This window comes from Peromyscus eremicus, chromosome 7 (genome assembly GCF_949786415.1).
Source record: "Peromyscus eremicus chromosome 7, PerEre_H2_v1, whole genome shotgun sequence".
In the NCBI taxonomy this organism is placed as follows: Eukaryota; Metazoa; Chordata; class Mammalia; order Rodentia; family Cricetidae; genus Peromyscus; species Peromyscus eremicus.
Window position 1 is genome coordinate 12,458,000 of NC_081422.1, and position 12,970 is coordinate 12,470,969.

Consider the following 12,970-nt stretch of genomic DNA (forward strand, 5'->3'; position numbering starts at 1 on the left):
TCTGTTCTCCCAGGTCAGCAGCTTGACTGGCCGAGCACTTGCTGCCATAAAGTGTATCAGGCAATGCGTGGTCTACCAAGGGGAAAGGTAAGCCAGCCTTTAATTTCTCAGTGAGACCTTTTATTGTCATTAGCATCCCTGCTTTCTGATCTAACAGGGAAATCAAAGACTCAGTGAGCAGGCTGCCATGGTGACCCTGGTGACAGAGAAGACTCAAGTCACCCTGGCAATAACTACCATGCACTACTAAGCTTAAGATCTCAGGGGAGACTATGGGAGCCTGAGCGAATCTCTGTCAAGTTAGGGCTTGTGGTAATGAAATGGGAGGAAGGTCACTTTGAAGCGAAGTGGCCAGCTTTCTCTCAGGTTGAGGAAACATTCAGTTGACCTAGTTTCGTGCTCAAGACTAGAAGGAGGGAAATAAATTGTAAAGCTCTACACTTAATACCATTACCAATCTGGTTTCTTGGCAATTCAGGTTTTAAATACTCTGGCCCCAAAGCTCCTTGCTTTTCATGTTTGATCTGTAAGTGAAGCTTTCCAAGGAAGCGGCGTGCTGGACAGTTCGTGCTTTCATTTATCACACTCCATTGATAGCCTGCCAGGCATTCTGCTAGGTGCTGAGAATACAGAATGAAAAGGTCCAGATTCCATAACCTCATGAAGCCAACCATCTAAAAGGGGGTGCCAAGAAAATCAACTACTGCTGGATCCATGGGAGAAAATCATCTTGAGGGATGGTGTGGGTCTGAAGGTGGGACACTAAGAAGAGACACGTTCGAGGAGAAGTTCAGAGGAAAACTGGAAGTTCTAGAGCTGTTACTGCCAGGGATAAGTTAGACCAAGACAGCTTCAAGTTTGAGTCTGGCGACAAAGCATTCTCTGCTACGTTTAGTGAGGAGGGAGTGCTTCAGATTTAAAGAAGTTGAGTCCACAGAGAATACAGGACACAGATACTGAGAACGTGGGTAAATTCATTGGTCTGCAGCTCAGATTATCGAAATGTCAGATGCACATGGGCACCATCAACAGTCGTGGGTAAGTGTGGTAGCCTGAGGAAAGCTGACCTTTAAGGAGTAGAGTGGGGAAACTGACCCCACAAGGATTACAAGAAGTAAGTGTCAAAGAGAATGACTGGAAAGGCTAGTGTGCCGTGGTACTAGGAGGAGGAGATTTCAAAGTGGGCATGGCCAGTCACGTGCGTCTTTCACAGTGGACAGACATACTTTGCTGTTAGCAGGGAGGGAGGGTCCTGGTGACTCCAAGTGAAAGCATGCTTGCTGGTGTAAGGCTAGAAGGGCTTCTGACTGAGTGGGAGGAGAGGAATCCAAAGCAATGAGGACAGTAGCTGGACCATGAGGATCCACTGAGGGCTCTGACAACACCAGGATCTCTCGAGGATCCACTGAGGGCTCTGACAACACCAGGATCTCTCGAGGATCCACTGAGGGCTCTGACAACACCAGGATCTCTCGGAGATCCACTGAGGGCTCTGACAACACCAGGATCTCTCGAGGATCCACTGAGGGCTCTGACAACACCAGGATCTCTCGGGAATCTGGTTCAGAAGTTGAGGTCTGAGCCACGTTCTAATTCCTCTGAGCCCATGAAACTTAATACCTGCATTGTACAGGCTTTCCTGGTAATTCTGCTCGGTTGCATTCTTGGGGGGAAATGGGTTAGTTTTGAAGAAAGCATAAAATAGAATGAGAGAAATGGGGCAGGAGTCAGAATTAGGTGCAGCGTGAGAAAAGGGGTGAAGAGACTCAGTCACTCTCTTGTGTAGCTGGAGAATTTCTCTCCAGCTCCCGACACCAAGTCCTGCCAGTCCCAGAGCCCACTTATAAAATAAACACACAAACTCTTACATTATTTAAACTGCTTGGCCATTAGCTCAGGCCTGTCATTGTCTAGCTCTTACTCTTATATTTAGCCCATTTTTATTAATCTTTACTTTGCCACATGGCTCATGGCTTACTAGTACCTTACATCTTCCTTGTCCTGGCGGCGGCTCCAGGCAGTCTCTCTCTTCCCTTCCTGTTCCCTCAATTCTCTTCTCTGTTAGTCCCGCCTATACTTCCTATCTGGCTATTGGCCAATCAGAGTTTATTTACATATAGCGATATCCACAGCACTCTTGGGTTGGCATTGGAGAAGGGCAGTGGAGGTTAAGGTGTGGGCAGAGAGAGGAGGCCGAAGGTCCTCAGGAGGGTCACCACTTAGTATATAGAAATAATTCAGTACATTTGAGCCACTTCTCCTGTCCTTTACCCTTTTACAGGGATTTCCAGCTTAGTTATGAGTCTTTGAATTTGCTGCTGTGTCTTGATTCATTTCTAGTCACATTGATTAATAAAGAGTGATAAGCTGATAAGGAGAGTTCTGGATGTAAGTTACAAGTTAATTAGCCTTGTTCCAGAGCACTACAGATTTAGTGGTATCTTAAGTTAAAAAAAAAAAAAGCTGTACATCTTTCTTTATCTTGTCAGCATTTTAATCCTGAATGACTGAGAAGCCAAGCCATCAGAGAGCAGAGCATAAGTTTGACTATATTAGGGAAAAAAAAGCCTGATGCACTTTTCATGAGTTCTGATAGGATCACTTCCAAAAAGAATTCCTGCAGTGTGTGTGCGCGAGTGTGTGCCTGTGTGCAGATACCTGCATATGTATGCACTCATGTGCATGTCTGCAGAAGACTTCTGTACTAGTCTCACTTCAGAATCTCTGCCTGCTAAGTCACCACTGTATCAGCTGCACACACATGACATCATAACAGTCTCCACAGCAACTGGGAGTGACATTACAAGCCTGTGTGGGATTAAATGGGTGAAAAAACAAGAATGGAAGAGTGGACAATCTCCTAAGCAACAAATGTGCTTTTTCCATGGAAACACTGCCTTGTGGAAAAGAAAGAGAAGCACAGATAATAGATGCAGGTACACAATAGCTCCTAAATATAGCATCCGACTAACACTCTGTCAATTGCAATTTAAAGACTATTCAACCTACGAGAATAATCGCTCGAAGAAAAGCTTCCCCCAGTTTAATTCTCAAGAGCTGAGGGAAAGATACTGTTCTTGACACTAGTGATCACACATCACAAAGCTCACAGCAGAGGGCAAATATGAGTGAACAAGATATGAAGCCTGATTCGCTTCAATAAACACCAAAGAACGGAAGCAGAACTTAATAAACCAGATAAATTATATGTAGATAATTAGCACCATAAAATTCCCTATGAAGAGAATCAAGATTTGAAATAGCAAGCTCCCAAGGTGAACATAAGATAAAATTTACATTCTAAGAGGTAGTTAAACAGTGAATTTTAAGGAACGATTTGCAAATCATGACAGCATGTAAGTTGTGAACACATGCCATGTGCTGCAGTAAACACCTTCTCTTTGACAGCCCGCCACAGGTAGGTCCTTTGCTCTGGCTTAGAGATCCACTGTCTAAATTACCCCATAGAATAACAAAGTGAGGCTGGTCCTGCTTATCCAGTTGCACAGTGGCAGGAAGGATCTTCAACAAGTCACTCAGAGGTTATCAAGCTACAGTTGAGATGCCCAAAGCCTGACTCATGGGCCTCAGTGGCCTTCACACAGCCTTGTTCACTTACGAAGCTGTTCATGCTGTGAGTTCCTGTAGTCTTTCATGATTAATGTCAACTCATCCTTATAATGCTGTCAGCCCACTTATCAACAGCATGCTCAATACTGCATCTACCATATCAACACCAGCTCTTAGAGAAAGGGGAATGTCAAGAGAGGCTGTCCAGCTCTCGTCTCCTTGTTTAAGAAAACAGTTGAAAAAGTAAATTCCTGGTACATTAGTGAAACTGGAAGCACTGTGTCCCTCAGTGCTCACACCACCTCCTGTTTCCACCTCAGACACCCAGTACCTGATCTGTGCTATTCACTGTTAAGACATCATTCCCTAAGTCAGCAGCTCTGTACCCCCAATCCTTTCCTTTTGTACCCACATCCATCAGATTTCAGGAGAGTTGTAAGTCAGATAGCCTAACATAATTTAAATCTCAATTAACACTTTAACAAAAGACTCCCATTCTGTGAAGTGTCTGCTAGTTAAGAGAGGTGTTTGCCTCAGAGGAGGCAGCTTCCCTCTCCATCTCTTACAGCCCACCATGAAGCCATTCCTCCCTATGTGGGGTTCTATTCCTCTGATCAACAGAACCTTCTAGAACCATGCCACAAGCCCTATCTGCTCATGGAGAGCCACTAAAATGGCTCCGACTTCCTTCCTAACCTCTGTACAAAAGGGTCATCATCTCTCATCTGTGACACTTGTCAATGTTAATCCGAGCTTTGCGCACACCACAGAAGAACCCAAAGCAACAGGAATATTCCTCTGAACTCCTTTAGGAAGAGGACATCCAAGGCAGATTACCCACAGTTAATGAGAGGTGATTTTTCAACTGATTAAACTTCAGAGCAGGGGAGTCAGTGCCTATCTCAACAACGCCACAGCTTCTTTTTCAAAGTCAATCCTTTTCCTTTCCTCTCAGTGCCATGGGGTGAGTGCCGCTGCCTCAGACAGCTGTCACTGGGGTGAGGGCTTCAGAGACCATCTATCCCTCAGCTCAGAGCTTTAGAACGCCTGCCAGTTCACTCTGGAGACACTCAGGATCTTCTGGGGTAGGATATCAAGACTCTGGAGCTACTACCTAAAATGTGCCAGCAAACTTAACAGGAAGAACATTGGATTGTTTGTATTTTTTAAAATAAATAAAAAGTCCCACATACATGGGACTTCATTCCCACCTAAAACTTTTGTTTTTATGATCTTTCTTTGTTTTTATGGTCTTTCTACTTAGCAAAAATTGATGCATTAAATTCATATTTGAATCTCTCTAAACCAATAATTCTTAAGTTGTTCTTTCTCCAAATTCTTTGAATAAGTAGAATTTAAGCCCAGCTACCAAATTAAATGTCAGCCTTCAAAACTATTATCTCAATTGTCTTTCTTTAAAATGAACTCTCCATAATAATTCAGCCCAGTATAATTCCAATGTCTTACTTAAATTGGGATAAAAAACAAGCTGAGATAAATCTGCAGCCAGGTTCTGGGGCTTCTCCAGGGAGTACAAAAAGGACTTTTCCAGAGGAGTGCTTGGTCTCTTTCCAAACCTCAGGCATCCTCCGGCTAATCCTCCATTAGATGCCATTTGTTTGGTTCACTTCAAAGCTTTGGCTACTTTCTTGCATTTTTCTGAAAACAAGGAGTTATCTGTGGAAATCATTTTGTCAGGCAATTTGGCAAGTCACTTACAATACTCATCAATTTCAGTACTTTAATTAAAGCCAGGAAGTCCCCTGGCCCAATGTGGTTCTCCTGTCTGGGTCACACTTCATCTCTGCCTTCAATAGGACCCAATAATTCAAAGTGACAAAAGAGGAGATTCTCAGCCTGGGGTTCGCTAAATATGTCTTGGGTTTGACTAAAGTTACTTTTCTTTAAAATTGTTGAAGGACAGAAACTTGTTTACTGACCAGGTTGCTCACCGTTGACCTGTCTTAGCTCCCCCAGTATGTCACCGAATGAGCAGGGCCAATGACAACTTTGGGAATACGGAGCCGAAGGCTTGCCAGAAGGCTGTGTTTAGCTGCAAACTTTGATAGCAGCATCTCTGCTGTCTGAACCATTGGTCTAAGTTTCATTGGGGGCTCCAGCTGACAACATGATTGGAAGGAGCTTTCATAGGCTGGCTATGCTGGCCTCAGGTGTCTTTTTTAGTAGTGACAGCTAGTCTTAGGGAGGGGCAGTTGAAACACAGATTATTGTCATCCAAACAGAATGACTTTGATGCTATGGGATCTGACAGCCTATATACGAGCTGGGCAGCCTGGGGTTTCTCCACAACCCCACTCCCTGAGGTACAGTCAGAATACTTTAACTACAAAGCAAGAGGATCACACTAAGGTGCTGCAGGTACATAATCTAAAACTCACAGAAGCAGGCAGCCCATAGGCTGTGATGCCATTTTATCGAAAGAAATGCAGTACGGAGAAGACAGCTAAGACAGCTTGGATCCAGTTCAGTCTCCATCTACCTAATCCCCTCTTGCATTCTGTCTCAAGCAATCATCCAGCACTACTCTTAACGGTCACACTGTATCCTGTTTAGAGAAACGTTCTCTCTACATTATCAAATCAAAGTTAAGAACATTAGCTTTAATCTAATCTAAGAAATACTCTTGAAAAAGCAGGAATTTGGGATATAGACAAAAGACAAAGGGGTGGTCATATGAAGAGGCACAGGGGTAAATATGGCTTCTTACCATCCAAGACATCTTGAGCAAGTTCTCCACTTAGAAAGACTCAACACGGCTGAAGCACTCATTGTAGATTTATGTCCTCTAAGATCGTGGGATGACAATTGTCTGCTGTTTAAGCCACCTGGTTGGTGGTTGTTTTTGTTTTATGAACTCTTATATAAGGAGTTGTTGAACTCTGTGTCTCATCTTTTGACTTTGCTCAGGTTGCTGTCTTTCACTTCATCACTACAAGAAATTATGGAGGCCTCGAGACATGGTCCAGTGGCTAAAAACATTTGCTTCTCTTCTAGGGGACTCAGGTTCAGATTCTAGCACCTACACTGTGGCTCACAACTACTTGTAACTCTAGTTCTAGGGGATCTGATGCCCTCTTCCTGTATCTTTACACACTGTACATATATGATGAATATACATACACTCAGGAACACATATGTACACACAATATAAATAAATACTTTTTTACAAAAACTTTTGCTGACTGAATTCTCATGGTTGCTAACAAGTCTACATTGCTGATCTATTTCCACATATTCAGGGTAGGTCTACTAGCATCAAGGTAATGTGAAGTGGCTTTAGTCAGTATGCCACCCCCTTCAAGATGTAACTTAGTCAACTTCTAGATCTTTTTCTTCATGCCCCCAGCTTCAACTGGTTGCTTAATTCTAACCATTTCAGTAATTCTAAATTTCCTTCTCTCCTTCCCTCCATTTTCCCTCCCATCTTACTTTCTTTCTCTAGTTTTTTTCTTTGTTGTTATGAAGCTTATCGTGTAGTTGAGGCTAACCTCGAGCTCCTGATCCTCCTGCCTCCACTTCCCAACTGCTGGTATCACTTCATTTCTGCACTGTTCTGCCTCCTTTGGGACCATGATAACATTACCTTTGGCTTTCACTGGGCACAGCACCTCACAGCTGCAGACAGCTGTCTTTCTCTTTAAGAGTCTTTCTGGGAAACTTTTACTCATCCCAGAAGGGCTTGATTGTCTGCCTGGACTGCTTCCACAGTAGTCTGCACAGCTCTATCAAGATTCACTGAATCTCGCTGTAATTGCCTCTTGCCTGTGAGTTTCTTGGGAGTGACCCATGCTTCGTTTGTCTTTGGAGCCTTGGCTGTTTTAGTATCTAGCATAGTAATCAGCTCACAGCAAAAAGTTCATAAATATCTATTGTGAGGGGTGAAAAGTTTTTATATTTAAAAGCAGGCAGTACTTCCATATGTTGTAGTTTTAAAAGCAATCACAATATATAATCTTTACTCCACAATTTATTACTCTTTCTAATGCAATGAGAAGTGAATTATCTTGCTTGCCTACCACATAATATGGTATAATTTCCATTTTTTTTTTTTTTGGTACACACACCAAAAAATAATGAGTTGGCTTATTCTATGCTAACCCATCTTATTTAAGAACAGGTCTTCAACTCACCTCTAAGTCAATTCAACAGCACATTTTTAGGATAAGTGCCACTGTGCTGACCAGTAAATAAAGTGCTGGAAGGGGTGGGCCTGGGAGAAGGTGGAGGCTAAATGGAATAAGACAAGGCACTGTCTTTGGCCAGGTCTCAGGTCACTGGGGGAAACGAATCTTTTCTGCATTTAATTCAGATTCACTTGCTTGTGCAGTTCTGGGGAGTTGGCATGGCAGAAATTTTTGCATGTATTTTCGTTATTGTTGTTGTTTCCTAAGCTTGTAAGACAGTGTAGAGCTGAGTGTTATGGATTTCATGAGCAAAGACCTTCAAAGGCAGCACTTGGGTCAACCTCATTATGAGAGGGACTTGGAATCCAACTTGCTGGGAGGCCTCTCTGGGGTTCTTAAGGTCAGTGACTGATATATTGTCACAGAACCACCCAGGAACTGGGTCATAATTCTCCTTGAAGCTCATCCCCACAGAAAAGAATGCTTGTTGTAGCTCTGCAGCCAAGTGTGTTGCAGGGAGTCTCAGGGAAGAACACTGTTTCAGGCAGAATATTTAGATTCCTTTTTACTAACTTTTGTGCCTCTGCTATGAAATGACCAGAGCTCGGATAAGAACTCCATGTGCTTTACTGTGAAAAGCCTCTTGCTTCTCCTTTGAGCTGATTTTTCAGTACTTCCTAAAATCTGGTGAAAGCAAGTCAGGCACAAAGTCTAATATGTAATGCTTCAGCTAGCAGATTGATATATAAACACACAGCATGCCTGTTCCTTATCAAAAGGGAAAACCTTGGAAGCTCCCCAGGAGTCAAGGCTGAGGAGGTGGCAATGATGGATTTACAGTCTACCCTTACTCAGCAATGATCTCTGCATGCTCAAGTGGACACTTGCTGTGTATGTACTTAACTGATTTTGAAGAATATCTCACTACTGGATCATTAGGAACATTGTCTTTGATCAATAATGAATATTTAATGCAAAATGACTATGTCAGTAAAAGTATTAATTAATTGTATTAATCTCAGTAACTGAAAGAATTATGCTCTACCAAAATACTTAAGGTGCTGGGATAAAATTAACTAGAATCTAATAACAGTGAAGTCAAGAATTCTTCTGGGGCTGGAGAGATGGCTCAGAGGTTAAGAGCACTGCCTGTTCTTCCAGAGGTCCTGAGTTCAATTCCCAGCAACCACATGGTGGCTCACAACCATCTATAATGTGATCTGGTGCCCTCTTCTGACGTGCAGGCATGCATGCAGATAGAACACTGTATACATAAATAAATAAATCTTTAAAAAAAAAAAAAAAAAAAAAAAAAGAATTCTTCTGTACATGGAGTTTCTACTTAATTAGGTCCACACTGTGCATCGAAACCTCCATTCACTAGAACAATGTGGACCATCAACATGCAGATTCCTCAGCTTGAACACGGAGCTACTATGTCCAAGTCAAAATTTTAAACCTGCATTCCAGAGTTTTGGAATACTGTGATTCCACAGACCATTACACGAGAAACAATGATAAGATCCCTCACTGGGATTAACTTTATTGTAGATACCTACAAGTTTAACATTATTCTTATGACATGAACTTGTCCCACTACTCAAAGAATGGTCTTAAATACTTAAGAGATTAGGCATAGGCAGAGACTCAGTTACTGTGAAATAAGATACATATAGGAAACCTGCAGTTAGCATAGAGCTCAGTGATTAAAAAACTGAATTATTGTTCCTAAGATAAGGAATAGGAGGATAGAATTTTTGCTACTATTGGTTAAATTTGTATTGGAGGTTCTAACCACAGGAGGAAAATAAAACACACAAAGGTGGAAAAGATGAATGGAAAGCTACTGATGATCCTGATCTCATATGTCAAAAATACTAAGGAACACACACACACACACACACACACACACACACACACACATACACCAGGCACAATTGAAACTAACAAAGTAGATTAAACAAAGGTTCAGGGCATAGAACACATCAGTTGTATTTATATGTGCTTATAATGAGCAATACAAAAATGAAATTTGAAAAGCACTTAAATTTATATCAACATCCCCAGCATTGAAACCTTAGGAATTACAGTAAATGCATATAAGACTTGTACACTAAAAGTTACAAAATAATCTTCAAAGAAAATTTAAAACGATCAGTGGAAACACATCTCATGTTCATGAATCACAAGACCAAATATTGTTAAGATGGTAATACTGCAGGCTGGGCTGTGGCCCCGTGGCAGAGTGCTTGCTTAGGTTGTGCAAGGTCCTGGATTCCATCTCTAGTACTGAAGAAAAGAAATGGTTGTACTTCATAAATTATTCTAAAGATTAAACACTGCACACCAAAATCCTACCAGGTGCTTTTGTTTTGCTCTAGAAGTTAACAAACTAATTCTAAAGTTTTTGTAGAAATTCAAAGAACAAAGTATCACAACAGTCATAAAAAAGAGAACAAAGTTCAGTGTGTCACTTTCTAATTTTAAAAATGACTAAAAGTTGCAAAAATCCCCATACAGGTTTCAGGATAGCATCTAGCCTTTATATTTCAGGAAAACAGATTCTTGAATATTACTAAATAATGTTAGATTGTTTATTAATTTGTTGAGTTAGACAATTTTGAGATATAGTCTCATATAGCCCAGGCTGGCCTCAAACTCACTAGGTAACTGAGGATGACCTTGAACTTCTGAAACTCCTGCCTCCATGATCCCAATAGGTGTTGCCATTATAGGGATACAACACCATGTTGGCTGGATCTCAAGGTTTGTGCATGCTACACAAGTGCTCCACTCCAGCTTTACATTGAAGATGAACGAACTTCAGGAAAAATGTCAAGATCATCCATGCTGTGGGAAATAGAACTATCTGAAGGGTTTCCCATGGCACTGGAACAAACCAATGTCCAAATGAAAATCATGAAGGGTCTCCGTTCACAGGAAATAAAAATAGAAGATTCAAAATGAGTCAGAGACTTCAATGTAAGCACTAACTCTGTATAACTTATAGGTAAAAATATAGGATTAAACCTTCCAGACATGGGCTTAGGCAAAGACTTTGGATACATGCAGAAAAGCACATATCATAGAAAGAAAAAGAAAATTTGGTTTCGTGAAAAGTTTTCACTAATTTTGCTCTTCCAAGAATAGCATCAAGGAAGTGGAAAACACACCTATACACCAGGAGAAAACATTTGTAAGTCAGATACCCAGGAAAAGACTTGATTGAAGGATACTTAGAGAACTCTTAGAATCCATTAATAAAATAACAACCAGCCCAGTTAAAAATGGGCAAAAGCTTGGAATACAATAGAATAAACGCATTCAGTTTATTAAAGGATTCTCAACATTATTAGTCAGTGAGGAAATGCGTATCTAATTCACAAGAAAATATGACCTCAGACTCAGTAGAGTGGCTATCATCAAAACAAAGAGATAATAACCGGTATCAGTGTCGGTAAGGATGTGGGAAGACAGGAACCCTCATACACTGCTGGTAGTAATGTTAGCTAGTGTAACATTTCTAGAAAATACTCCAGTAATTACTCAGACTATTCACATGGAATAATCACAAGTTGTTGCAATTCTATCTCTAGGTATGTCCTTAAAAGAAGAAAAATGTATCTATATTAAAAACTCATATATAGATGTTTAAATAAGCACTGTCTCCAAAATGTGAAGACAACTTAAACCTTCATCAACCAATAAAAAGATAAATAAACATGACATATTGAGATAGTACAATATTATTCTGCAAGGAAAGAAATGAACTACTGTTACACACTGTGAAATGGAAGGCCTTCCGAACATGAACTAAAAAAGACAGACATATTGTATAAAAAGCTCAGATTATGGCATATAGAGATGACTCAGCAGTTCAGAGCCCTTGTAGAGTTTTAGGGTTCAGTTCCCAGCACCCATATGGAGGTTTACAATCCTCATAGCTCTAGTTCCAGGAGATTGAGTATTCTCTTCTCAGTTCTTCAAGCACTGAACGAATATATGTGGTACACTAATGCACGTGCAGGTAAACATTCTATCCATACAATTAAAATAAATCAATACTAAAAAAAACTCAAAGCAGGTGATTATGTAGAAGCAGAAAGGAGATATCTGCTTGCCAATGAATGAGAACCTCGCCAAAATCCAAAACAAAATAAAAACAGGGAGTGAATTATCATGGTGACAATGTTTCGTTTGGGGGTCATAACCATGCTCTAAAATTGTTTGTGCCAGTGGGTAGAAGTTCCATGTATATAAACATTGAATTTTACACCAAAAAGAAGTTAGGAAGCAAATGGACATGTTCTGTTGCTTATGTCACAGAACAGAAATGAGCAGCTTTTTAGTAGTTGATACTCCAGTGAGGAGAGTTATCAGGTTCCAATTTCACACCGGCTGGAATGTGGGTTGGAAGAATAATCCCCAAAGACAGGGAGAGAAGAGAGGCAGTTGGTGAGCCTGCCTGTGCTGATGTAATTTTCAAATCTACTGTCTCCCACACTTCCTGTCTGATGCCCTCATGCATCCCATTCCCTCTGCTGCAGTTGGTGTTTTTGAGGGTTCTGTCTTCACCTGTTAAAACCGAGCCTTTATTTCCAGGTCTCTCTGTAATGCTTCTATCTCTGGGAAGGCTTCTTGCCCTCTCTTCTATACACTCTACACACGCCCTTTGGTCCACTCTTGTTGGGGGTTACTGTGCAGTAGCTTGGTCTCCACGGTGGGACCAGAACTTCGGTGTGTGCAGGCTCTTCTGTGCTCACAAAATATCCCCTGCTCTCTTATGGAAGGGCTGGCAGGCTTGTATCAAATGCTGGCCACATTCAGATTATAGAACTTCCTGTCCTTTCTTGTTACAATTCTCCACTCTGCTTACCCCAAACAAAATGGGGCTCAAGACCCATGGCAGCCTGCAAGTTTCTCAGGTTTTTTTTTTTTTTTTTTAACTGACAAAGATTCATTAGGGAACCAATCACTTCTTATCTTCTTAGATGAGGTGCCTCTCTGTATCAGTTTGCCAAGTGCGGCACTGGCAGGAGTATTGAGAAAGGAGCCAGTTGCCATTTCTATGATTTCTTTGTAACAAAGGGGAGAAAGGGCTGGTGTACCGTGGAAGAGGTCTTGTATGGAAAACACTATTGATATCAAAAGGGAAGAAAAATCTGGAGATGTCATTGTTCTATTAACTGAAAATGCAAAAACACAACAAAATAATGAGTATTACTGAAGTTGTCAAATATGCTTAGTAATGTGCT

At 41.2% G+C, this 12,970-nt stretch overlaps 1 protein-coding gene across 1 annotated transcript in view; it reads right to left on the reverse strand.

Moving 5' to 3' along the window:
- Positions 1-700: 700 nt before the first annotated feature.
- LOC131914618 (protocadherin Fat 3-like) overlaps positions 701-12,970 on the reverse strand; it is a 231,493-nt gene continuing 219,223 nt past the window's right edge. Inside the window, exons 3-4 of the mRNA XM_059267225.1 lie at positions 1,355-1,558; positions 701-762 (exon numbers count right to left, since the gene is read on the reverse strand). Of these exons, the coding sequence (XP_059123208.1) occupies positions 701-762; positions 1,355-1,558 (266 nt within the window). The remainder of the gene's footprint in view (positions 763-1,354; positions 1,559-12,970) is intronic.